Source organism: Heloderma suspectum, chromosome 2 (assembly GCF_057233095.1).
Source record: "Heloderma suspectum isolate Gila_16-S chromosome 2, 16-S_ref, whole genome shotgun sequence".
Taxonomy (NCBI): Eukaryota; Metazoa; Chordata; class Lepidosauria; order Squamata; family Helodermatidae; genus Heloderma; species Heloderma suspectum.
Genome location: NC_139459.1, coordinates 157,801,777 through 157,829,249, shown reverse-complemented (window position 1 = coordinate 157,829,249; position 27,473 = coordinate 157,801,777). Strand labels below are relative to the sequence as shown.

Sequence of the window (27,473 nt, the reverse complement as noted above, 5' to 3'; positions counted from 1 at the left end):
AGTTCTTGAGTTTCCTTCCCAAAACTTCAAAGTCTGACATGATTTCTTCATAGCTCTGCTTGGCAGTATCATTTGTTCCCACATGGACGAGAAGAAAGATATACCTGTCAGTGGGCTTTATGAGTGTAGGCAACCCTTCAGTCACGTCTCTAATCCATCCTCTCAGGAGACAGCATACCTGGCGAGTCCACGGGTCTTCGCGACAACATACTTGGGTTTCAGTCCCACGCAGCAAGGAGTCTCCCACTACTACTACTCTTCTCTTCTTGTTGTTGTAGGCCTTTGTTTCCTTGCCTCTGCTTGACTGACCTTCAGCCTCTTGCATGCTGTCATACAGGTTCCGCTGTAATTTTTGCTCTGCAGGCTGTCCTCCAGTCTCATCCTCAAGTACCTGAAAATATTTGTGTAGTTCCACTGCTTCCAGTGGCGCAGAGTGGCTTCTAGTTCTTCTGCATCTAACTGTCACCCTTTTCCACAGCGTATCCTCTACTTCATTTTTCGTCTCCTCAGCATTTTCCTTTTCTGCCTCAGCTTGCTGTTGCTCTTTTCGCTTCTGTACTTCGCTTTGCTGCTGTAATTCCACCGTTCTGCCTTAAGAACTCTTTGTCTTCTCTTATTCTCTGGAGGGTCGGCACTCGCCGCTCTAGTCCTCTTACCTTTTCTTCCAACATTGTAATCAACTTGCACTTGTTGCATGTATAGGCCATGTTGATCTCAGGCAAGAAAACAAACATTAAACACACCTTGCAGGTCACCACCGCTGGATAGTCTTTTCCTTGCATAGTCTCTATTCCCTTTATGTTTCTAGCTTTTTGATTGTGCTAGAATAGCCTGTGCTTTGTCCTCTATTCACTTAAGGTTAACAACAGAGTGCCCCTAGTATGGAAGTGTGTGTTACAAGAAAAGAAATTGAAAACAAAATTTGTTAGGGACCTCCCGTGCCAAACTCCTGTTTGCCCTCCCTGTTTGCTCACTCTCTGGGAGCTTGCTTGCTTGTATAGCCCCTAGACCAGCTGGAGCAACTTCCTCTGCTCTGCTCAGGTAGGAGGCAGGAAATAGGTCTATACTAATGATTTCTATATTAGATGTGACAATTATGTTTTCCTTATGCAGTGTATTTGGATTAAATATAGAAATCATGATACCGCATTGCTTTGGGTGATGTGACTGTATGTTTGTTAATATGGGGTTTTGTGCATGACTGAAAATTAAACAAATTGAGAAAAAATAAAGTAAAATAAAAGGGGACTGGATGAATGGTTGTTGTTGTTGTTCAGTCGTAGGTCATGACTATTAGCCATAATAGCTAAATACCAGTTGCTCGGGGCATCAGTGGGGGAGCGGAGTTGCCTTCATGTCCTCTTTGTGACTTTCTGGAAGCAACTAGCTGACCACGGTGGGAAATGGAATGCTAGACTGGATGAACTTGTGGTCTGAGCCACCAAGACTCTTCTTTCCTTTAGGCCTCTGTGTAAGAAGATGGCAAAGCTGAATGTGGCAGGTGAACTGTCCAGGCTGAGCACTATACTCTTCATCCACCACAAGAACTTCTTCTTCCTCTTCTTGAAGTGCTTTAGATCAGCAGCTTACGTCCCAGTACTAGTGCAGGTAAGTTATCTGGGGCAGAAGTTCACCTGTTGGATCTGTGCAGTAGCTCAACAAAGTTTATTTTCCAAATCAGAGGTATACCTTCTTTCTGCATTTTAAAATATTTTTACTACACTACAAGTTTTTATTACAACATATGCATTATGTATAAGGTCAAATCCACCATATAAAGCTACTAGTTGGTGCAGTAATTTTCAAGGGGGATGGGAAGCCACCATGGCCCATAAACTTCAGGTGCAAGAACGGAGATGCGCTGTAGCTAGCCTTAAAGATGCGGAATACGTTGGGTGGATCGGGTTCTTGGAGAAGGAGTATTTGTCTTAAGTATTCTAAATTCTGGCTTTCTAATTTTTCTATCCTAGAAGACTCCCCAGCTGGTTTGGCATCATGCACTACAGCTGGGACATAAGTATGTCCTGACTGCTCTGAAGATGTCTTGCCTTAAAGCTTCCGGACTGAGGGTTTTCATTACCAGCTCTTCCTCACATCTTCTGCCTTACTGTATGGAACAAGTGAAGGAGCAATTTCTGGACAGTGCTTCATTGAGAAGTCCAGTTGTTTCCACCATGGCCTGTGTGCGATTTAACAGCTTATTGGAGGAAGGGAAGGAAGAGATGATGCTGGTTTCAGTTCAGAGGTCCAAGATGATCTCCTACATAGTAAGTAAACACTATCTCATGTACAGAGAGAACCTTGCTCTGAACTTACTTCCTGTACCTTGGGACTACAAAAGCTTGGAGAAGAGTCCTTGGATTACTCCAAAGCGTATGAACTATTTATAATGTTACCTTTCTCTATTCCTTTTTCAGGGCACTATCACCCAAGTGCTAAATGCCCAAGCTGGCCTCTATGAACTGGATAACAAGTTCACGTTGTGTCTTGCTTATCAGCAGCTGTTGAATTCTGGCCGTGGGTTCCGCCCAGGAGCACGCGTAGAGGTGAGATGATGGGCAGTACTCATGCAGTTCTCAGTCTCCCTGGACAAATGCTATGCGAAAGCAGAGCTGGTGTCTGAGGAACTGATGGGGTCTGCCATCACCATGGTCGTTCCCAAATGCAGCACAGTCAAGGAAATGGCTGCATCTGACATGTGCAAAGAGATGTTTGTTGGAGAAGGTATGTATGGTGGATCATTATGTGTCCTTTGTTGTCCAAACATTTTCCTAAGTGACTAAAACTTCAAAATATCACAGTTGAGTGGTGGGGTATAGGTGATACTATAGTATGGAAACTGTAGTGAAGTTCCAAAAATTCTCATTTTCCTTTATGCTAATGCATGTGCTTGTATATCAGCTCCAAGATGTCCACCTTGTTCAGAAGCCTCTGCCTACCTCCCCTTCTGTTCTTGGAGCTTGTCTGCGCAGCACCGTTGTGCTAAAGAGTTTTTCAACATGCGGTACATTACATCAGCCTGTAGTCTCCTTTGGGAATCTTTACATTCAACTGCTTTTGCGTTATAATTTACACCTGTCCCTCTATCTGTGGCTGGTCAGCTTGCTAGAGACGTTTGAGCAGAGGTGAGTATTGTTAACTGGCACTTGAAAATATGAAGTTATCTCCCTGAAGGCAAACTTTCTATGCTTTGGGTCTATTTTCCAACTGCTGTTGTAATTTTATGAAAATTTGCCTGTCTTTTCCAAATGCTCAGAGGTGCTTGAGAAGTAAACATTCCTGCGGCTCCTCTCCCTGCCTCCAAAAACTAGCAAATGAGGGAGGACATGATAATCCAAGGTTAAAACCTCCTTGGAATGTCTTTGGATGTCTTCCAGAATTGAAGAGCTTTTAAATTCAAAGATCCTGAGTGAAAATATATTTCCTATAGGGCTGCAGTCTGATTAATACAAGTTTTAATTGATGAATCTATTCAATTTGCATGTGAGTTAAAAACATTTCTGAAGCAAGACGCATACTTTGATTTTAGATAATGCACATATCATAGCAGGTATTGTGTTATGAGGCAAAAGGGGAATGCCTAGTTTAAGATCATGCTTGCTATCTGCTATTTTTTAATAAGTATTAGTATTAAACATTTATTTTAATAAAACAGCTGCCTCTTTAGTTAACCTTTTTTCCAAAATAATGTAATTGATTAAATATTGCAGCCTTGATATCTGGGCCTTTGGCAGCTGTCTGTAAAAGAAGACATTATATAAAAATTCACAACACGTTAAAATCCTGTCCCAACCCAACCCTTGAATAGCATCTGTTAAGAATTTCACATAGAGGAGGTACTGAGACAGTTTCAACACTTAAGAACAAAGTATAAGGGGAATCAAAGACTTTCATCATTGAAGCTATATATACCAAATTGGATAAGATTATTTCATATTAGACTTTCTTTGAGTTTGTGCATGTGCACCCCATTTCCTTTTCTCTTATGCTGCCTCAACTTGCTCTGTATTTTATCTGTACTCTCTATCTCCATCTGTTTGCCCTTCACATTTTTTTCTCCTATCCCAAATTTCTTCTCCTGATTCTTTTGTTTAAATGGTTGCTTTTATGTTGAAGGAACTGATACTTCCATAATTATTTTTAGGTTCTGTTATGCCATTCAGTGCAAGCAGTCGCTTTGCTGTAGCCACCAAGCCCTAGGGGCAGCAGAGAAGTTTATTGTTCCTATTCTGAATTCTTTGGTACTATCCAGAAAACAAGAAAGAAACATCCATCAGGAGATCTTGGCAGCAAAGCATGGCTGTCCCCTAGAGCAGGTAATTCTCTTTCTCATAATCCTGAGCTCCCATCTTCTAGTGGTAGGATGACCCTTTTTAAACCCTTTCCTAGTGTCACGTTCTGGAGCCACCATGTCAGATTCCAGATTTCTCTCTGCTGTATGCTATGGTTGAGAAGAGGTGCTGGGAATGCTTCAGTCCGTTGCAGCAACTGAGCTCAGCCTCGGAGACCCACAACATAAGTGCCCAGGAACTGAATCGCAGATTGGCCTGGTCCTACTACAGTTTATCTGCTGAGAGTTTTCAGCCTCGGATGGTAAGTGCTAATCTTGTCTTCCAAAAGACTGCAAGGAAAAAATGGCCTTCTCACCTCTGTTTACTGAGAGAATGCATATGAAGTGCTTTGCACATTCCACCTATGCTTTGTATAGGCTTATTACGGGCCTTACTGAGAAGTCCCTGGGAAATGTGCGGGGGGGCATCTGTTCTCATATGAGGAACAGACTGGTATCAGTTAAATCATGGAGTGTTTTAAGTCTTTTCATGATCTTTACCTCTTTTATGTGTTTGTGGTTTTGTTTGTTTTTGGTTTTTTTGCGCGTGGCAGGTATTGCTTGGAGTGTTGAAGAGCTCCAGGAATGGCTTCCTCCAATTACAAGACAGATGTAAAGCACTTCCTTGTATAATTTCCCACAGGGATGGCAGACCTTTTGCTGATACATCTCTGATAGGTATGTCCCATATCCATTCCTTTGAGTTTTGTTCTGAGATCCAGTTCTATGGCATAGGGGAGAAATGGTATAAGGGCTATAATATTAGTGACATGCTACTAAACTCTAGGTTCTGGTCTAAACTCAGGAGTTCAGACAAATTTATGGAGGATAAGGCTATCAGTGGCTACTAGTTGTGATGATTCTATGCTACCTCCAGAATCAGAGGCAGCATGCCTCTGAATACCATTATGCCTTTGATATCCTGCTTGAAATGCCCACTATGCTTGCTTGTCTGTAGGGAATGTTGGTGTCATGCATGGTGCCCTTTCGTAGGGACAAGTGGCAATTTTGCCATCTCAGAAGTATTAAGCATTGGAGGCTGAGCATTACTTTGGGCTTTTTACTACATTGGTGGAGAGTTTCTGGAGGTCTTTTGCTTGTGAGAACTTCAAGTCATGCTGACCACAAAGCTGGTGAGCCTAGTGCAAGGAATCAGCTCAACATCGCTATTGTGGCATTCAGAACAGTCTGCCTGTGTCGGCACTCACAGAATGTTCAGTAATGGAGTTGTGTTGGTTTGCCCACTTTTTACATCAAGCAAGAAGGATTCAAGTCCAGGGTATTGAGCAAGGAGGCTAAACCTTTGGTTTTTTGCGCCATCAAAGCCCTCTTCGTAGGATAGAGGATGTGCTGATGTGACTGGCTGAATGGCAGCCTCTAGAGCAGGAGTGGAAAATGTGTGGCCCTCCATGTTGATGGACTGCAGCTCCCTAGCCAGCATAGCCAATGGTGCAGGATGATGGCAGTCCAACAACATCTGGAGGGCCACATGTTCCCATCACTGCTCTAGAGTGTGCTTTCATTCACAGACGATGCAGGGTGCTTGCATACTATCTATTTGCCGCAGAAGGGAATGCCAGGTCAGAAAACTTTATGCATTAAAAAGGTCTGCCAGTCTGAGGAGTGGAGGAGAAGGGGGCATCACAGAGAGGGGGGGAGAGAGAGAGAGAGAATGGGTGGTCCCAGCCACTACTGGCTTCACTTTGCCCACCACCAGCGTATGGCCCCCAACATTATCTCTGAGGGTATGTGGTCCTCAATAGAAAAATGGTTTCCCACCTTTGCTTTAAAACATCCGTCTGTCTTCAGCCTTTGTTTCCAAAGTAAGCTCCCACTTTGACAAGCAGGAGCTTGTCCCCACAGCTTTTACTCAAATCCTCAACACTCTCAGGAATAGGTCTGCCTGGAAGGCAAGATGGTTCCAGTGCTCTTCTGCACTTTTTTTTTGTTTGTTTGATGAGGGGATGGACAGGAAGACACCCAAGGCACTTTGTGTGTGATGGATCAAAGCCTGCATTGGAAGAGTGTCAGGGCAAGTCCTCTCTACTAGAAGAAGGATCTGAGGGTGTGCTGTTCCCCGTTGCTGAAAATATTGCCTGGCAGCAAGAGGGGTTTGTTCATTTATAACTGTTACTGTTATAAACAGTAACTTTGTTACTATTGTTTTGGAGGAGGAGGCCTTTTGAATCCTTGTTAAGTTTCTGCAGTTATGTGGTTGTGGTGGGGGGGTCTTCTAGCTTTGTGCAGATGTTGGCCAGAGACTGGCCTGGTTTGCCACAGTGGCTTGTTAATCACCAAACGCATGCTGGTCATGTGCCGGCTGATTTGCATAATCACTCTCACTGGGTGCTACTCCTTGTGTTGTCTGAACCCAGCAAGAGTGGCTTCTTGGAGTAGTTCACAAACCACCCAGAACCCATGGCCTGTTGCAGTGTTGTGGCCTGTTGTAAGATTAACCACCCCAACAAGCCACCCTTGCCAGGTTTGGACGACACGAGAAGCCGTGGTGTTGGCAGCTTGGATTGGCAACCTGGCACCTGCAGGTGCTGCAATCTACCATGGCTAATTAGCCACAGTGGGCCGCAGTGATTGTGCAACCCAGGTCACTTTCTCCTATCCTGCCCTCCACTGCTCCCAATTTTAGTTGGAGTCTGCATGCCTACTCTGACTTTGAAAACTGATTGCTAGGTTTATCTCCAGTAGACATAGTCGGAGAGCCTTCAGAGTTTGGACCACTGTGTGTTAAATTAGTAGAAGGAGAATTCACAGGTAAACCAAATTCTCTAGTTTCTGCTCAGGTAATTTAGTTGATCAGGCAGGAATTGGGGGAAGGGTGATAAAGGACTGAGGATAGGATTGCTGAGAGTAGAATAAATTTGAAACTAGGGTTGGTCAGGGAAGATTCAGCTGAAGTGGATCTTGAGGAGAGACTGGTTCTGTGGCGTCATGTACCATCCTTCATGCGGTGATAACTTCTTTTTAGTTAGTGTTACTTAATTACTGATGATGTGTCTCCTTTTTTGATTCCAGGGTGCCTTCTGCAAATAGAAACATTTCAGCTTACAATGGAACGATTCCTTCAAAGTGACTTCCCTTCCTGGCAGCAGCTGGTGGCACATGAGTATGTAAAAGAAAAGAGAATAAGGCAAGTTGTGGCCTGCATTCGGACATCATTTTAAGCCATGGTGGCTTAATGAGTTACTCACAGTAACTTATTTTTGAAGTAGTCCTCAATGCCCTGCTACATGACCGGGCTAATAAGCTACTGTGAGTAGCTTATTAAGCTAATGTGCATAATCCAAGTCATCCCCCACCCTGTCCCACTGCAGCCCTCCCTCCCGAGCAGTGGTGCTGTTTCACCCATTGACAAGATCGCAGCAGCCTCTTTTAACCTTCCACAATATCCCATTGAGAGTGGGGGGGGGTTAAGTACAGGGGCTTAATTCAGCGCTTCCAGCATCACCATGATAAGAGGGGGTGGCTCTAAAGTGCTTGATGTTTGCAGGTTCAAGACCAAATTTCATACGCAGTCGCCCCTACTCAGGAGGCACCTGACGCTCCATCAAAACCCTGCGCGATTACTCACAAAGGACCAGAAATCCTGGGTGACCCCCAAATTGGTGCAAAACATGTGCAAAAGCCCCCCCCCCCATTGCTGGCAAGAAGCCTTCATTCATGCCCCCCCCCCCCCACACACACACACATTGCTGGCACAGCACATTAGTGCTAAGGCAAATTTGCACAAAAATGAATTTGCATAAAAGCACAAATGCGCATCCCCCCCCGTAGTCATTTTATTTCTTCATAGAAAAGTGCCCAGAGAAGGCAAACGGGGTGGAAGCTATAACTCCCTGACAGCTTGCTGGAATGGGGCAAAATTGCCCAGGTGGGGTGTCCTCATGGGGAGCCTTCAGATGCTGTAGTGGACTTTTGCGGAACTGTGCTTCCTCGTGGAAAAGTGAGCAGTTGTTTCCCTATTCCCCTATTTCCCCCTATTTCCCAAGTTGTGCAGTTTCAAGTAGCAATCAGGAAGTCTGTTATTGTGTCACTTCACTGTAGTGGGGTAGGGCGATAGCACAGGCTGTCATTGGACTCGGGGAAAGCTGTAATTTTGTAACTGTCGCACGATATCAGGGAAGGCTGTGCTTGTTCGGCTGTGGTTGTCCCTGGGCTGCTTTTCAGATCTCAGAAAAAAGGCTGCAGACTGGAGCAGTGCAGCGGTTTAGGCTGCTCTTGCCAGCTGATGCTGTAGGTGATCGGAATAAGCCACGCTGAGCGCCAGACCACACGATAACCCACAGTGGGTTAAATAACCCTTACTGCAGACTTATATCAGAGTGGCTTATTTTGGCCAAATAAGCCATTGGTGATTAAAAAATTATTGACAGATGACACGATAACCCATAATGGGTTAAATAAGCCATGGTGGCTTATTTAACCCATCGTGGGTTATTGTGTTGTCAGAACCCAGTCTTGGTCTTTTGGTTGGTGAGCCCACAAAGGTGGAGAAGAATGACAGAATCTCAGAATGGATCAAAGCATGCAGGTGGAAAGAGCCAAGTACCTAGTTAATAAGGTCCTTCTGGAACGATGAAAAAAAGATGGAAGCTATCTGTAGCGGGGTGGGGACAACAACAAAACAAAAAGCAGTCCTCTAGATAAGTAGTCTTCAACCATGTCAAACTGGGGATCCACCTATAGCCCAAACCTGCATGTAGGCACTGTTTTCTTTTACCATATATTTGTATGGTGGTAGTGTTGCTGTTGTGGGACACCTTAAGTCATTCTGCAACCCAGGTGTTGCAACCTGGTGTCCTCCAGATGTTTTGGACTAAAACTCCCATCAGCCTCAGCCAGCATGGCCATTATAGGCCATGTACACCTCGAGGGCACCAGGTTACCCACCCCTGCAGTGCGTCCTGATCCACCTGTTGAAGACTAAGTAAATTATTTTTGCCCCAGTTTTCTTTTGTTAATAGGTATTCTGTATTCTCTTCCCAAGTCCCCAATTACAAACACAATTATGTATTACATGGAATGGTTGGTATAATGTGGTGCTGATTAAATGTGACCATTTCTTGAAAATTCCCACTTGTTTTTTTTAAATCTGTTCTAGTTGTTCTTTCTTGATCTCATTAGTTCTCTCCATTGAAATCAATAACTACATTCCACAGCAACCAGTTCTCATCTGTAAAACTCAAAGCCACTGATAGCTGCTGCTTGAAGTTAGATTTCCCACACCTGCTCAGTGGGATTGCTTGTGTGTTTGTCGTTTTAACTCTCCTCAAAGGCACTTGTTTGGGAGCTTTAGAATTATAATATTCAACATTTGTGTATTGCCTCTTAGTGATCAAAATGCTTCACATGCATTATCTCATTGTAATCGTTAAAATAGCCCTGTCAAGTAGGTCAGTATTTTTATTCCCATATCACAAATGGGGAGCTGAGGCTGAGAGAGCACCGTTTGCTTCAGGCCACATAATGAGGTCATGGAAGAGTTGACATTGCAGTTGCAGGCTTCCTGAGTAGTAGTACAGCTTTTAGCTGCTACACTACTCCAGGGTTAACATCTGAACAAGGTAAATGTGCTGCACCTTTTTCTTAAAGCAGGGGTGGGGAACCTCCATCCTATGGCTTCCCCTCCTTGGCCCTCCCCCACATAGCAATTAGGCTAATTAGTTTTTTTAAGTCTAACCCTCCCTGAATGCAGCCCCCAACCTCCCATCCCACCCCCGCCCCCGCCCCCGGCAATATGGCAATTAGGTTTTTTAAAAAACAAGAAAACAGAAGGAGATGAGCATCCAAAGCATCACAGATCATCACAAAGAAGAGAAACGGGTTCTCAGGATGCAGTGTGCCCTCCAGCTGGGAAAAGTTCCCTGCCCCTGCCTTAAAGTCTGTCTTCCCTTTGGATCTTCGTAGAAGCTTGTTTTTGTTAGGGAGGGCTTGCTGAATCAGACTGTGAGGAGCAGAGGGAAGGTGAACATGACAAGGAAGGATGCACTCCCTCCATTAAGGCCCCTTTGCCACTATCAGCTAGCTCTTCCTTTACTTTTCCCCCTCCCCAGACACGGGGGAGAGGAGGGTTGACTTGGGACTTTGTTGGTTCCTGGATGGCCTGTTTGATCTCTGCAAGTGCGCACTTTAATAGTATGCCCCTCTTCAGACCAATTCTTGAGCAGGACTGGGTCTACTAGGAAGACCAGTAGGTAGAGTGCTACCCAAGCCTATCTGTGCCTACCAGGCCGACTTAGGATTCATGAATTTTTAGCATTCATTGTAATTACTCCGAACTAAGGAAATAGCATTGATTGTATTTTCTTGACTTTCAGTAATTGCAATAGATCTTCATGAGCTCTAAATCTTTCTGTGTGTAATCTTGTAGGTCTTAGGACAAGTCTGCCTTATCAGGTGGAGCACCAGTATTAATCACAGGGAAAATCCAAGAGACTGTAACTGAGATCCCAGTGAAACCTGACAAAATTCTCTGTTTTGAAGTTTGAACACCAACTTGACCTGCATCTGTTTTTAATGAGGGGAAATTAATAAGAATAATACATTCTGTATATATTGTAAGAACAATATCTGAAGTGAGGCTGCTGTTGTTGTTAATTGCTTTTAATTTAATAGTTTAAACCTTGAAGAAAGATGGTTAACTACGTGCATGTAGATGGTGGGTGCGCCACTGAAACAGTATGTGCTTCATTGTGTGTGGGAGCTTCTGACCTGCTTCCCCCTGCACCTTCCCAAGGTCAAGGGACTCTCCAGAGGAGCACCTGTGAGGTGCAAGGAGCAGCTGCCGGAAGGGAATTTCGCTCCTCCCCATGCACAAGTGGAAATTATTACTACTCATGTGTAGGTGGGGTGTGGGAATCTCATCCATGGGCTTTAAAAATTTATGTATTTATTTATTACATTTCTATACCGCCCAATAGCCAAAGCTCTTTGGACAATTCACAAACATTAAATATAATATTTTTGTTTGCTTGTTCTTCCAGTGTAACCAAAGTGGAAAAAAATTGTAATACTCTGCTCTTCTGTCTACAGGGTACTCAGAGCAGTTTAGCAGCATAAAAATACAAAATAAAAAATACCAAAAAGGAAAACTCCATATTAAAAACATAAATAAACTAAAAGGCAGTGATCTGAAATATAATACAAAACCTGGCAGCAGTGAAATATTCAACTTTAAAAACCTCTTAAAGAGAAGTTTTCAGTGTACACAAAGAAGAGCCAGAGAGAGCCTGATGGATCTTCACAGAGCTGTGGGTTCACCACCAAAAAAAGTCCTATTTCTTGTGCTGACTCACTCAACAGATCAAACTGATGGTACAGAGAGCAAGGCCTCTGAAGCTGACCTTAAGGCCTGGGCAGGTCTATTTAGGAGGAGGTGTTTCTTAAGGTAACAAGGCCCAGCCATGTAGGACTTTAAAAGCCAAAAGCAGCACTTCAGGTTTTCATTTGTTTTAGAAAGGTTGTGTACTGTTCAGCTATCTCACAGGTGCTTGCCCATTTCCACCACCAACAAACAGAGTTCTTCCCTGTAATGATGGACCCCAGCCCATAGGATGTATTCCTGTGGATTTCCATAGCTGGCTGGGGTGGCAAAGGTCTGTGAATGCACAAGACTGCTTGTTCTTGTTCAGTCGTTCAGTTGTGTCTGTCTCTTCATGACCCCATGGACCATAGCACGCCAGGCCTTCCTGTCCTCCACTCTCTCCCGAAGTGTGCTCAGGTTCATATTCGTTGCATCGGTGATGCTATCTAGCCATCTCATCCTCTGCCGTCCCCTTCTCCTTTTGCCTTCAATCTTTCCCAGCATCAGGGTCTTTTCCAGTGAGTTTTCTCTTTGCCATTGTGTCTTCGGGCTTGGTATCTTGGTATCTGTCTGTTTCTGGCATGGCTCCCTCTCACATCTGCTATAATTAAAAACTACACAACCTCTCCAGGCTGATTCCCCAGCGACACTTTTTCTTTGTGACATCTCTTGTTACATTACCTTTACTGACTACTGGTCTATTTCTGGGCAGAATTCAAAGTGCTCGTTATGACCTATAAAAATCCAGTATAGCTTGGGACCAGGCTACCTGAAAGACCGCCTTCTCCCATACGAGCCTGCCTGGTTCCTAAGATTTTCTGGAGAGGCACTTCTTTCAAGACTGCTGCCTCTTGGGTTGCATTTGGTGGCGACCCGAGAGAGAGCCTTTTGGCGGCTGCTCCCAGACCATGGATCTCCTTCCCAAGGGAGGCTAGATTTCCTCCCTATCTGCTGTCCTTCCACCAACAGGCAAAGACTGCTTTATTTTAGAAGGCCTTTAGTCTGGTGGGTTGGGTGCTGTTTTAATTTTTTTCTGTAATTATGTTTTTATTGCATTTTAATGTATGGTTTTAATCAATTTTAATTGGTTGCGTAAGCTGCCTTGAGTGCCATTTTTTGGTAGAAAGGCAGAGTACAAATTAAATAAATAAGTATCTGATTGGTCTGGAGCTTCATTCTTGCTACTTCTCTGTCCCTTTTCTCCTCCTAGGCTTTATGTGCAGTTCTGTTTTGAGGATGTGAAGATTCTTCATACTCCTGAAAAGAGAGCCCCAGAGGGTCCCGCATATAGTAAAAGGACCTCTTCTGGGGTAAAGGACAATGACACATCAGCGGCTGAGCTGAGAGCCCCAGAAAGGAAAGTGTTGAGTGTGGGAAGGGCAAAACCAGGGGCCAGCATACCTGAACCTTCCAAGAGCAATGTTGGGGAAGTCAGCTGTGTGGCCCGTCTGTTTTTGGTGACCCAAAAAGAAGGACTGGTGCGGCGCAACTATCTGCAGAATTCAGAAGGCAACACTGAAGATGGTCAGGCAGCACAACTCTCCTTTCAGGCCATGGCGCTATGGATGGGCAAGCCTGAGCTCTGCAAGAGACTTGGAGGAAATGGGGACCAGCAAGAGCTGAAGACCTCTGCTCTTGAAGAGAACAGTGAAGCCCAGCAGAAAGTACGAGAGGGAAGGTGGCAAATGATGGGCAGAATTCTACCTAAGGGTTGGCTTAACAGCATCCTAGAAGGCATAGAGGGGTTGGCTCTCAAGATCACTGCTGCTTTTTGCATTGCTCCTCCATTGCTTCATGCTCTTCCAGAGTACTGCAGCTGATTTTTTATTTTCTCTGTCTTGTCTTCAGAAAAGGTTAACGTTGTCACAGAAACCCCTCTGTTTATCCTGAGCATGCTTTGCCTTTCACTCTTATTGTAAAAAATGGCTTTCCTCTCTTACTGACCCCTCAAGTTGCTCTCACTTCAGGTATTGCTACTGTTTGTGAGGAAATCGCTCCAATGGTTCCCGTTCCTGCACCCTGATCATCTGTACCAGCTTATCCTACCCCAGTGCTCGGTAAGAATGCAATACTTCTCTGGTTCCACTTCATTCCTAGAGAAACTACAAGAGATCTTCCAGTCTTTCAGTTTATTGCTTATTAACCAATTAGGCCATATGCATAGAGAAACATTACAAAATGCCCCTCTTAGACAGAAAGTGACACCAAAATAAGAACTATTAAGAAGGGCAAGTATGATAAAGTTAATTAAAACATTTCATAGGGGGCTATTAAAACATTTCACAAAGTTTAGACAATATTTCTTAAAGTATTATCATGTATTAGCAGGCTTAATCTTCTATGCCAGTCAATAATTTTCATTTCTTCCAAGCCCATTGGACAAATTTGGCAGTCCTGTAGGACGTTATAGTAATCTGTACCAGCCAGTAATAATGTTACACTTAAAAAAGATTTCTTACTGGACCCAACTGTTAAGGACTCAAGATATTGCTTCTTCAGCTCTGCATATAGGGAACATTCCATTAAAAAGTGCACCATGTCCTCTATCTTGGGACAGCCAACTGGGTAGTATCCTTTCACACCTTCACCACCATCAGCTGCAGAGCATTCAGTCTGCATTTAGTCAGAACCATCTCAACTCATATGAGCCGATAGAGATCTGCCAGTCATTGCCAGGTTTCTTTGATTTCCTGCTTTTTTTAATGGATTTTAACATTTTAAATCAGATCATTTGGAGATAGATAGATAGATAGATAGATAGATAGATAGATAGATAGGAAGGGTTATATCCAATTGTGTCTCTCCACTCACAGAATTTTCTTTGCTCCAGTGGAGGCTTCCATGAACAGAAGGGAAACTATTTGCACAAATCCTCCCTGTCTTTTGCAGCTGTCTGCGCTACCTCCACACTGTTCTAAAGCACCCCCCAACTCTAGGAGCAGATTTTGGGAGGATGTAGGAGGCTATAGAACAAAATCAGTGAAAATTGCCTTTCCTGCACCTTCCATTCATGGAAGCCTCCACTGGATCAATGAGCCTTCCATGAACAAAGGAACACAATTTGATACAAGCGTAAGTTTCTCTTAAAGAGTAGCTTGGTTAATATTAAATCTGACTATAAGCATGTTAGCCATATAGTTAAAACTGCGAACGGAGTATTTGCCTTCTTCCAGATACATTGAGTTAAAGGAGACCTTTCTGTGTAAATAACAATCCAATTTGCTCTCTTCTCAAATGTGAATATTTGCACTCTACCTAACTGATGAAAATAAACCACTTTAGGGTGCAATCCTAGAATCCTAGAATCATAGAATAGTAGGGTTGGAAGGGGCCTACAAGGCCATCGAGTCCAACCCCCTGCTGAGTGCAGGAATCCAAGTCAGAGCATCCCTGACAAATGGCTGTCCAGCCTTGTCTTGAAGGCCTCCAGTGTGGGAGAGCCCACCACCTCCCCAGGTAATTGGTTCCATTGTTGTATTGCTCTTACAGTCAGGAAGTTTTTCCTGATGTTCAGCCGGAATCTGGCTTCCTGTAACTTGAGCCCATTATTCCGTGTCCTGCACTCTGGGATGATCAAGAAGAGATCCTGGCCTTCTTCTCTGTGACAACCTTTCAAGTATTTGAAGAATGCTATCCTATCTCCCCTCAGTCTTCTCTTCTCAAGGCTAAACATGCCCAGTTCTTTCAGTCTCTCCTCAACGGGCTTTGTTTCCAGTCCCCTGATCATCTTTGTTGCCCTCCTCTGAACCCCCTCCAGTTTGTCTGCATCCTTCTTAAAGTGTGGTGCCCAGAACTGGACACAGTACTCCAGATGAGGCCTAACCAGTGCTGAGTAGAGGGGAACTAGTACTTCCCGGGATTTGGAAGCGATGCTTCTATTAATGCAGCCCAAAAGAGCATTTGCCTTTTTTGCAGCCACATCACATTGTTGGCTCATATTCAGCTTGTGATCGACAACAATTCCAAGATCCTTCTCGCTTGTAGTGTTGTTGAGCCACGTATCCCCCATCTTGTAACTGTGCATTTGGTTTCTTTTTCCTAGGTGCAGAACTTGGCATTTATCCCTATTAAATGTCATTCTGTAGTTTTCTGCCCAGCGCTCCAGTCGATCCAGATCACTTTGAATTTTGTTTCTGTCTTCCAAAGTATTAGCTATCCCGCCCAGTTTGGTGTCATCTGCCAATATGATCAGCATTCCCTGCACCTCCTCCTCCAAGCCATTAATAAAAATGTTGAAGGGCACTGGGCCCAGGACTGAACCCTGCGGTACCCCACTCGTTACCTCTCCCCAATTTGAGAAGGTTCCATTGATAAGCAGTCTTTGAGTCCAATTCTGTAGCCAACTGTGGATCCACCGGATCGTTGTTTCATCTAGCCCACTTTGAGCTAGTTTGCTCATCAGGATATCATGGGGCACTTTGTCGAAAGCTTTGCTGAAGTCGAGGTATATGATGTCTACAGCATTCCCACGGTCTACAAGGGAAGTTACTTGATCAAAAAATGAGATCAGCCCTTGCAAGGGCTGGCTGGGGAATGCTGGGAGTTGTAGGCCTTTTCTCTGTCTAAACATGCATGGGATTGCACCCTTAGGGAGCAGTCCTATTGTCCCTGGGTGAGCGTCCCAGGGACCATAAGATTGTTCATATTTCCCCTTCCAATGTTGGAGACAGCACTCTGACCTCTGAAAGGGGAGTCAGAGATCTGACCCTCCTCTCCTACCCCCTTGCAGTCAGCGTGGAAAGAACTGCACCAGCTGCCCTCTGAGGTCAGAAAAGTGACCTTGGAGGCAGAGGAAAGGGGGTGGGTGGGGAAGGCAGGAGACCAGAGAGGCCAGGATACGAGTTATCCTGAGCCTCCTCCTCTCCTCCTCTGAAGTGTCCTTCCTAGACAGGCTAAAAATCTGCAGGGGAGGAGGACAGGGAGGCAGAGATCACCTCTGCCTCTCCTCCCACCCTGTATTGGATGATTAGATGCCTCTGAGTTTGCACGCTTCCGATCACCGAGGGCACAGTCGATAGGACTGCACTCTTAGTCGGGTAACCAGTATAATTGTGTAAGATAGGTATTGTATGATCTAGTCACTCTGCTCCTACCAGCATCCTGACAGCCACAATTCAAACTAGGTGAAGTTTCCTCATACAGAGTATGTTAATATTCCAGTCTGGATATAACCAGTGCATGAGTAAGTGAAGCCAGGTTTGCCCTCTCCAGATAGGGCCACAGCTGGTGAATCAGCTCATTGCAAGGGGATGATAGCTCCAAGCATATGGTCCCATAAGGAGGCCAGTGCCTGTTATATTAATGTATGTGTTTGCATTGTTAAATGTGCCACAGGTAAGATAGGGTTAATAGAGTGTTAGAGAGTGAGTGAAGGGGGGGCGTGTGTGTGGGGGATTCAGAAGTTTTAAAAGGAGAGAGCTGACAGTTGGTTAGTCAGATAAGGCCTTAGGGCTTGAAGAAGCTAAATCTGGTTAGTGGAGTTTTGGAACAAGGATTTAGAAGGGGTAGAGTAGGTAGGTTAGGACCAAGTATAGATTTATTAATAATAGTATATATAAGTCTTCTTGTGTTTCATACATTTTGTTTGTTTTTAATACAGAATCCCATGTGTTTGTTTGGCTTATTACACTACCATTGGAAAATCTATTTCCTTGTTACTTCTCCTATACTGGGTAGAGGTATTGATCATATTGGGTGTCTCTTTGAACTAGAGAGTAAAGGGGTTGAAGCTTGGAGTGTCAGTGAGGACAATTGACCAAAGTGGAGGAAGACGTCCTCATGGGGTTTCTTCTAAGTTTCATCAGGTGGAAGCTGGAGAAGGTAGAACCCCTGGTAGGAAAGTCACAGCCAGCCACAGCATAAACTGTTTGGAAATGAGGGCAAACTACTTCTGAAACTGTTTCAAACCAGGCTGTTCTCACTTGATCCGGTAGGCAGGGCCATTCAGATTAGCTATGTGCATCACCTGAGTGAAGAGAATCCCCGCCCAATTTCCACATTTGCTGAGCTCTGCTCATTCCTGCATTACAATCCAAAGGCCTCTTTTTTTTCTGCCTCCACTCACCCCTCCCATGGCTAACCCCTCTTCATTTCTTGTGCTGTTTCTCACTCTGTTCCTTTCGTTCTTGTATCTTACCCTTTTGCCTTTTATTATTCTTCGGGCTACTTCTCTCTCCTTTTTAAAGACCTTTTTTGTTCCTCTCTTTTGTTTCAGTTTGGTACAAAATATTGGTAGATTTTTTTCTAACTCTGTATAAGTCAAACACAACCCTTTATTCTTCGATTCTGTGGTGTATCTCTGATACTACTGTTTTTTGCAGGACTTGGCTGTGTTTGATAAACTGTCAAGTTTGTCACCGGCATCAGGAAGCCTCTTGAATACGTTGAACTGTTCCTTGTTTCTGCCTGTCCCAGATACTGCCCACTTGTACCATGTGAGCCACATTTTTCAGGTAGGCTGCTCTGTAGTTCTGAGTTTCTTGTTCTCCTGAGTCCCTTCAGTAATAATGCTTTTTCCCAATTTAACTTTTATTTTATTTAGAATGAACTAAGAATGAATAATGTAGGGAGTTCTAGTCATGGATGGGGTGAGCAGTTTTACTGCCAGTACAGTTAGGTTAAGGAATCTGGCTGTACAAGGAGCAGGCTAGATCAGGGATGAATAGAAGCTTGATGAGAGGGCAAAGGGTGAAGATTTTTGCTTGTTTGTTTTTCAGCTGGTTTCAGCAGTGTCGGAGATGGAACAAAAACGGTTCTCTATTGTAGAGATACTCAGTCCTAGGTATGCTAGCATTTCCTCCATTCTTATTTACTGAGAAGGTGATGACAGCATCTGTGGAAAATGATTCAAAGATGATTCATAAGGAAGAATGCACCCCAGTAAATCAGCTTTTGCAACAGGAAGCTTGTATCAACCTTATTCTCCAATTTAATCTTTACCTGTCCGAACCCGAAGATGTTGTGATATTCTGGCCTTTAATGCCAACTTATTTCTGGCTATGAATATGACAAATGCTGGTTCTAGAACACAAGTAACTTGTATCAAGATGAGAGAGAGCTGAATGGGGACATGAGGCACACAGCAGCCTCTTGTCCACATTAGTGGTAGTCTGCACTAGCTGAATGCTTGCATGTAGGCATGGGGAGAGGAGAAAGCAGTGTTCTGTTGAACCCTGTTGGCATCCTCTATGCATGGGTGTTGCTTCTCCCTTTGTGCAAGGAGGTAAACAAATCTGGAAGACGATAGCATTGTGTGAAATCCAAACACAGGATTATGGCTAAGTGTGCCCAACAAACCAGGATTTGCAAACCCACAAGAAGCCATGGTTTAGAGCTGGTTTACAGTCCTGGCATTTTGGGTGCACTTAACCATAATCCTGGATTCAAACGTCATACAAGACTGTCTCCTTTCCTGGTTTGTTTTACTCACTTGCATGAAGAGAGGAGCAAAGCGAGAGCAAATGGGCTGCATGACCTCACATGCAGCTTATTCACAGCATACTTTCCTGGCTTATTATATGTGTTAATGCAGACATTGTAATTTCTGACAAAATATTCCTCAAAGGCCATAATTAGAGTCTTCAGCCGATAAAATAAACTTATACCAGTTCTGAGCTCAGCAGGACTTGCTTCCAAGGAAAGTTTTATGTATGTGGGTTTAGATGTAAAAACGTATTTAATAAAATGTTCTCTCCTGCACTTTCTATCCCATATGGGGCCCTCCAGGAGGCTATCAACATAATCCCAAACAAAAAAAATGCCACACAGCAGTAACACAATAGTAGGCAGTAGCCACTGGTAGCCACAGCTAAGCCAGCTCAGGAAGCATTTTCATAAAATGTGCATCCAAAAATGGTTTTAGGTTGATGCCTCAAAACATTTTAAGAAGTAATCAGCAGGATCTTATAGGCCAGAAAATTCCAGTCTAGGCGACACCTGTGAGAAGACCCTGTCATGTGTCTCCCTTCCTCTGCACCCCAACTGGCAGAGGCATATTGAACAGGGCTCCCCTGATTACCACTGTGAGGGCAGGCAGGCAGAGATGGTACTTAAAATATCATGGCTCCAAACAGAGCTTTAAAAGCAAGAACCAATATCTTCAATTGGGTCCAGAGACAAACTGAGAGCCAATGAAGCTTATATAATATTGATGTAATATCATTGCATAGGCTGGTTCCTGTCCTCAGGCTGGTTACTACATTTTGCACCGACTGAAGTTTCTGGACACTTTTCAGGCGCAGTCCCACATAGTGACTGGGTTTGCACAGCACACTAACCTCCACACAGTGGTTGAGTGTGGATTGTTCTTGAACTGTGGGTTGTTTGTTGAACTGCAGGTTAGCGGGTTATCTGAACCCAGGACATTTTCCACAGGGTGGCTTGTTAACCATGCAGTGAACAAGCCACCTTGAGAACCCATGGTTTGTTCTTGGGTTGTTCAGGGTTAACAAGCCACACTGGATGGTTAACAAGCCACCCTGTGAAAAATGTCCTGGGTTCAGACAACATGCTAACCCACAGTTCAACAAACAATCACGGTTCAACAACAGCCTACACAATATAGATTCCTATATTTGCATCAGCCACAGGCCTTTGCATTTAAAATATAATGTACAAAGGATAAAAGCAAAATTACAATTGACTGAAGTTACCCGGATTAGATTCTAAAAATGTACATCAAGCACAAATGCCAAAATTAATAGACACATTTTCACATAACAAAAAATTAAACAGATAAATTCTGATCAGTCAGAGGAGCTGTGTAAAATTAAAACTTGGATAGATCTCATTTTAATAGCAACTGCTAACCATTTTGCAGTCTTTGCTATCACCAACTTTTGATCTGCACGGAGAAAAGACACAGAAACAACTGACTGCCCTGGAATAGATTACAGTAGTGGAGTAATCGCCCCTTTCCTCAAATATCTAAGTAACCCATGCTCAACCACTGAGTATGGGTTAGTGTGTTGTGTGAACAGCCCCATGACTGGGTTCACATGACATCATGGATAGCCAGCCATGGTTGGTTGTTGTGTCATCTGAACCCAGAGTGCTTTTTGCAGGGTGGCTTATTTTTCAGGAACAAGCCATGCCAAGAACCCATGGCTTGTTGTAGGGTTATACTTGCCCACGATGTGTTGTCTTGTCCTCTGAACCTCAGAAAGTGATTTTATCATGGGTTGTTGTTATTGGCTACAGAGTCACTCAGCAAGAGCGGCAAAAAAGCCTACGCCACTTGCTTTTCGTGATCTTGCCAATGACTGCCCCAGCATCTGGGGAAAAAATTGGTACCTCAAAAATACGCAATTGGGGTTGTAACTTTTATTATTGTTATTATCTTTGTCTGTCTGTCACAAGTGTGCTTTCACCGCTGCCTAATATGTGTAGACTTGTCTGGTCAATTTCCTTGTCTGTTTCAGCTGCCAAAGGGAGCAGGGAAGGGGGAGTAGGTAACATACAAGGAAATTGACAAGATGAGTTTGCATGGGCTAATTTGCACACAGTTGCTAAGGTGCAGAAATAATACTAAGGGGAAGGAGGGACCCAACAGCACAATTCAGAAGCACCAAAAAAGTGGGGGGGAGCCAAAGGAGTAGGTGCTCCAAGAAGGAGGGGAGGAAATATCTCCCCCTTGCCAATGTGATCCTCTTGATTTGAAGTGTTGGACTGACACTTCTCAGTGCCCCCCACCTTTTCAACAGTTCTCCAAGTCTCCAGTATTCTGGAAAGGGGCGATATTAACTACCCCCCTTTTCGCAGCTCCTGTTCAGAGCACTTACTGCAGTGGTTACTGCAGTTCCCTGACAGTTCTAAAAAAAAACCTGAGAAGGCAGCTGCATGGGACAGAGTGAATGGGGCCCCATTGGGGAGGGGGTAAGTCCTGCTGGTGCTGGCACTCCATTTGTTCTGTCCCATTCTGCCACCCTCTAAGGGTGTTTTTTTTTTTTTTAACTGTTGGGAGAATTTGTGCATTTGGGGGTAATGGTAAGTAAATGGAAGGGAAATGCACAGAAATTTAATGGTTGGGAAGTTAATGGAGGCAAGGTTTGTGCAAATTTAAGGCCTGCTAAGTAAATGGAGGGAAAATTTGCGTACCTGCAGTAATGGAGCAGTTCGTGCAGGTGCGTAAATTTCCCCACCATGTACTTTGCTGCCATTAAACTTGCGCAAGCTTCTACTCCATTTACTTACCAGCCATTAAATTTGCGTACATTTTGTGGGTTTATTAAAACTGTCAGGGAATCACAGTAACCACAGTAGTAAGTGCTCTGAAAAGGAGCTGCCAAAAGTGTGTGTTGGGGGGGAGTTATTATCTCCCCTTTCCGGAGTAGCTAGAGACTCGAGGAAGTGTTGAAAAGGTAGGGGACACTGAGAAGTGTCAGTCCAACACTTGCAATTGGGAGAATCACATCAGCAAGGGGGAGATATTCTCCCCCCCACTTTTGGAGCACCTACCCCTTTGGCTCCCCCCCGCCCGCGCTTTTTGGTGCTTCCAAATTGCGCTATTGAGTCCCTCCTTCCCCTTAGTATTATTTCTCCCCCGGTCTTTCACAACTGTGTGCAAATTAGCCTATGCAACCTCATCTTGTGAATTTCCTTGTATGTTCCCTACTCTACTTCACTGCTGCCATTGACAGCTAGAACTGACAAAGAAATTGAAAAGGCAAGACTACACACATCACACAGCTGTAAGTGCACACCTGTGAAAGACCTGGTAGCTCTATTTTGCACTAACAAGTTTCTAAGGTAGCCCCATATACCACACATTGCAGTAGTCTAGCCTTGTAGGTTTTTATTTTCTAGCTATCCATGAAAACATTTATTAATTTCCTAGCTATCTTTAAAAAAACAGTACTTTGTGGTTCCAAAATGCATTGGAACTGTCTTTGCCCCAGTGTAATTTGTTTAGCTTTATACCTACTTGGACATACCTCTGTTTATTGTGGTAGTTTGGTGCATCTCAAAGAGTGATTATCAGTGGGATCTTCTCAAACTGGGGAGAGGTAGCGAGCGGGATACCGCAGGGCTCAGTCCTGGGCCCAGTGCCCTTCAACATTTTTATTAATGACTTGGAGGAGGAGGTGCAGGGAATGCTGATCAAATTTGCAGATGACACAAAATTGGTCGGGAGAGCTAATACCTTGGAAGACAGAAACAGAATTCAAAGTGATCTTGATAGGCTGGAGCACTGGGCAGAAAATGACAGAATGACATTTAATAGGGATACATGCCAAATTCTGCACCTAGGAAAAAGAAACCAAGTGCACAGTTACAAGATGGGCGATACTTGGCTCAACAATACTACAAGCAAGAAGGATCTTGGAATTGTTGTCGATCACAAGCTGAATATGAGCCAACAATGTGATGTGGCTGCCAAAAAGGCAAATGCTCTTTTGGGCTGCATTAATAGAAGTATAGCTTCCAAATCATGTGAAGTACTAGTTCCCCTCTCCTCAGCACTGGTTAGGCCTCATCTTGAGTACTGTGTCCAGTTCTGGGCGCTGCACTTCAAGAAGGATGCAGACAAACTGGGGAGGGTTCAGAGGAGGGCAACAAAGATGGTCAGGGGACTGGAAACAAAGCCCTATGAGGAGAGACTGAAAGAATTGGGCATGTTTAGCCTTGAGAAGAGAAGACTTAGGGGAGGTATGATAGTGCTCTTCAAGTACTGGAAAGGTTGTCCCAGAGAGGAAGGCCAGGATCTCTTCTTGATCATCCCAGAGTGCAGGACACGGAATAATGGGCTCAAGTTACAGGAAGCCAGATTCCGGCTGAGCATCAGGGAAAAGCTTCCTGAATGTTAGAGCAATGCAACAATGGAACCAATTCCCTAGGGAGGTGGTGGGCTCTCCCACACTGGAGGCATTCAAGACAAAGCTGGACAGCCATCTGTCAGGGATGCTTTAACTTAGATTCCTGCACTGAGTAGGGGGTTGGAATCCATGGTCTTATAGGCTCCTTCCAGCCCTAGTATTCTATGATTCTATGATCTGGTTTTCAAATATTACGGAATTTTGGCAAAGAATTTGTTTTTTAATTGGAAGATTTTAATTGCTCTTAATTTTTTTTTTTTACAAATGTACACCATGTAACCAACAACAAAACACTAATTTACCCTATCCTACAAATTTTCTCAAGAGATCATGAGAAACTAAAAGCAAAGAAGGAAAGAAATAGTCTGAAGACAGAGGGGAGGGAAAAAAAGGGAGATACGAGTGAGAGGTAGGCCAGCCCAGAACTACTGGAAGTACATGAGCTTCAGTATTTAAATCTACAAGACTCATTACTCTCTCTCCTATTGAAGGATGCACCTACTGGTTTTTAAAAAGCAGATTGGTGCAGCATGTATACTAACATGAGCAAGCTTTTAAGCAGATATTGGTCCTTTTCCATTTGCCTCCTTTGAATCACCAGATAGGTTTAAACATTTACATCCTCAAGTGTGGGGGTGAAATTAGGGATGGCAGAGAATTTCTCCATGAATCTCCGGGAGGCTGAATGCCAACACATTCGGTCCCCCGAAATTGGTGGTGAAATTCTCCGCCGGCCCCCCGCCCCCCCCGGATGGGACTTACCTCGTGCGAACGTCCCTCTCGGCGGCGGGTCCCAGCGGCGTTTTGGCGGGGGCGGCGGCAGCGGCCGGTCTTCTGACCGGCTGCTGCCGCTGCCATTGCAAAATAAAAAAGGAAAGTAAAAAACACACACACCCGTGATAGGCTATGTAACGATTTACGTAGCCTATCACTGCTAGATTTCCAAAGTCAGCCGTGATAGGCTACGTAAATCATCACATAGCCCATCATGGGTGACTTTGAAGAGAAAAAAAAAAGCGCGTACGCAAATGGCGGCACCCATGGGGCACCGCCATTTGCGTTCCTTAGTTTGGCACGTCTAAGGCACATCTAACGCAAATAGCGTTCCCTTATTTTCATCGTAGTCTACGTAAATCTTTACGTAGACTAGACATGCCAAACTAAGGAACGCAAATGGCGGCGCCCCATGGGCGCCACCATGTGCGTACGCGCTTTTTTTTTTTTTCAAAGTCACCCGTCATAGGCTACGTGATGATGTACGTAGCCTATCACGGCTGACTTTGGAAATCTAGCCGTGATAGGCTACGTAAATCGTCACGTAGCCTATCATGGGTGTGGTTGGGGGTTTTTTTTACTTTTTTTTTTCGCGGCCGGGTAGATGGGGCGCTCCTCCCCGGCCTGAATTTCGGCCGGGCAAGGCGGGGCGCCTCCCCCCCTCACCTGAACTTCGGGAGGAGAACCGAAGCGCTTCCCCCGCCACCGCAAAGCAAGCTGCAGGACCAGGTAAGTCCCTTTCGTCCATCCCTAGGTGAAATTGATTTGAATTGTTTTTAGCATGCGCCATCTAGAGCTTTGGAAAGGCAACGTACAAATGTTTTAAGTAAATAGGTTGTTGCCTGCATGTACTTGAAGGTAATGGCTTGGATCCAGACTTAATCATAGATAGAGCAGACCAATTGAAATCTTACTGACTTCCGTGGGTCTACTCTAAATATGACTAAGTCTGGATCTAACCCAGTATGGGTTATTTGAATGTTCAAATACAAAACACATTGTTGCACTGAGAATCTGGTGATGTTCTGTCAAGTATTTGAAGATCTGTTAAAACTCTTTATTCCCTCTCATCAGTTTCACAGGCTCTCTGGTCTCTTTCTCTGGAGAAATAATGGAGAGGAGTTCATGTGAATCTCTTGCTGGAAAGAAGTCAGCAACTGATTTCTGTACCCAGCAGAAGGGTGAGAATCTGAAATACACTGGAAGAAAGATGAGTCTAGATGGTCTTATGAACATTGCTTTGCCTTGATAGGTGTGTATTGAGGGAGGAGAATGATTCTGCAAGCGGAGAACTAGGTCCTCTTTAGGTGAACACTGAGTAAATGCTCGGATGCATAGTTGATGGAACTAGCCTTTCTAAGAAGTACCAAGGTGTGGGTATCTACTGGGTGAAAACAAAGTGTTCTGAACATTTAGGTAACCTGTTCCCCTGGGATTACACAGTGAAGCTGAGCATATCCCCTGCTGCTGGTTCCTCAGTTCTGCTGGATGTGTATGTTGATGCCACTTACCTGCCATATCTTTGGGGTTTGCTGCCTGGAGCCAGGATTCTCTTCCAGAACCTGCAGCGCAAAGTTTCCAGGTATGTCTTGTTCCAAAAGGGATTGAAGCAGGCTTAAACATACTATGGGCTGGTTGATGTGTGGCTACCTGAGCTAGTAACCTCCTATCTCCCCACTTTGTGATTTCTTGTTATCAGAGTTTGTTTAAAAAAATAATAATCCAATTTTTCCAGGCAGCTCAAACTGTTTGCAACAGTAAACATATCAGACATATTATAAATAACAAAAATAATTAAAAAATTAGCAACAGCAATAAAACCATTATAGGTTAAACAGCTGTAAGAGAAAAAGACCATTTCAGCCAAAGGCTTGACGGAAGAGGTAGATTTTATAACCTCCTACAGTTCAATAAGCTCTTCTAATCTTTCTAGGAAGAAGGTTCTAGAGTTTGAGAGCCACAATTGAAAAACGTGTCTCCTAGCTGCTGTTGTCCTAACCTGCTGTAAGAACAGAGTGGTCAACAGAAGTTGTTGACTAGATGACAGTTGGCAAGTGGGCCCATATTGGGAGAGGTGGTCCACAGGGTACAAGAGTCCCAGGCTGTACAAGGTTTTAAAGGCTAAAAACAGGACTTTGAATGGGGCCGAGAATCAATTTGGTAACCAGAGTGACTGGTGCAGAACAGGGTGAATGTATGGACAACTCTCAGTAGCTGTTAGGAGATGTGCAGCTATCTTGTTCCTGTCAGCCCTTCCATGTAGTTCAAATCCTGCCTTGCCAGTTACACTCCTGAGGGTCTAGGAAGTTCAGGTTATATAGGGAGCTGTCCATGGAGCACAACAATTGTTTCAGCAATGATTAGTCTCCAGCTGAGCAGCTTTATAGGTGATGTTGCTGCCCCACCCCTTCCTGGCTTGTCATTAGGGCCCCAATGAAAAGCATGTTTCCTCTTCATGAGTAGGTCTTGGGGATATTTAATATGCTGCCAGATGGGCACTGCGCCTCTGGCTTTGGGTCCTCTTAGGGACACACTACTGCTTCTGGCCCTTGGGTCTTCGGGGTGATCCTGGTGGGTCTGGAGCAGGGGATGGGACCAGTTGGGGCACTTTGGTTCTTCTGACACTGCAGCATCCTCAAGAGGGGTATCCCCTTGGATGGTGGTCTCAGAAGGGCTATTCGCATTCTCCAACTCCTCTTGATCCCTGGGAACACTAGAGCTAGTGATAGGATCCTCCTCCTCCTCTGAGGTTGCATCTAGTTGCAGGTCGGTCCTTCCAGGAAGGTGGAGGGACGTGGCAGCAGCATTCTGTACACGTTGCTGCTTTCAAGCCTCTTTCAATGGCAGTCCCATTTAGAGCATATTGTAGTAATCAAGTCTGCAAAAGATACAAAAGCATAGATTTACAAAGCAAGGTCAGAATTCTCCAGGAGTGGAAAGAGCTTCTGTAATAGCTTTAGATGAAAGAAGACACTCCTTGTAATCACTCCAACCTGTTTCTCGTGAAGCCGTGCTGAGTTCCAAAGTATTTTCACGTTCTTTACCTAATCAGTTAGGGTGACAGAAAATCCATGCATCTCAGAGAGACTTACCCTTCCATGCCATGGCCATCCTCTACAAGTATCACCTCCCTCTTATCTGGGTTCAGTTTCAATCTGTTCTCAGTCATGCACTTGATTGCCTCCTCCAAGCACTGGTTCAGTCCAGAGACAGCTGCTCCTGGATGCTTAGCTAAAGA

General features: G+C 44.4%; 1 protein-coding gene across 9 annotated transcripts in view; it reads left to right on the top strand.

Moving 5' to 3' along the window:
* The window catches only part of CTC1 (CST telomere replication complex component 1), a 63,637-nt gene that overhangs the window by 7,981 nt on the left and 28,183 nt on the right, over positions 1-27,473 (top strand). For 7 of the 9 annotated variants that reach the window (XR_014787896.1, XM_084835343.1, XM_084835341.1 and 4 more), the window contains 14 exons: positions 1,464-1,608; positions 1,971-2,267; positions 2,418-2,546; positions 2,902-3,125; positions 4,145-4,316; positions 4,390-4,593; positions 4,885-5,008; positions 7,361-7,475; positions 12,859-13,312; positions 13,616-13,705; positions 17,969-18,100; positions 18,365-18,429; positions 25,310-25,416; positions 25,652-25,817. Coding sequence is in view for 8 of the 9 variants with exons in the window: in XM_084835343.1 (XP_084691469.1) it covers positions 1,464-1,608; positions 1,971-2,267; positions 2,418-2,546; positions 2,902-3,125; positions 4,145-4,316; positions 4,390-4,593; positions 4,885-5,008; positions 7,361-7,475; positions 12,859-13,312; positions 13,616-13,705; positions 17,969-18,100; positions 18,365-18,429; positions 25,310-25,416; positions 25,652-25,817 (2,424 nt within the window). In the remaining variant the exon portion in view is untranslated. The remainder of the gene's footprint in view (positions 1-1,463; positions 1,609-1,970; positions 2,268-2,417; positions 2,547-2,901; positions 3,126-4,144; positions 4,317-4,389; positions 4,594-4,884; positions 5,009-7,360; positions 7,476-12,858; positions 13,313-13,615; positions 13,706-17,968; positions 18,101-18,364; positions 18,430-25,309; positions 25,417-25,651; positions 25,818-27,473) is intronic. The other 2 variants (XM_084835342.1, XM_084835349.1) reach the window with 1 other exon arrangement.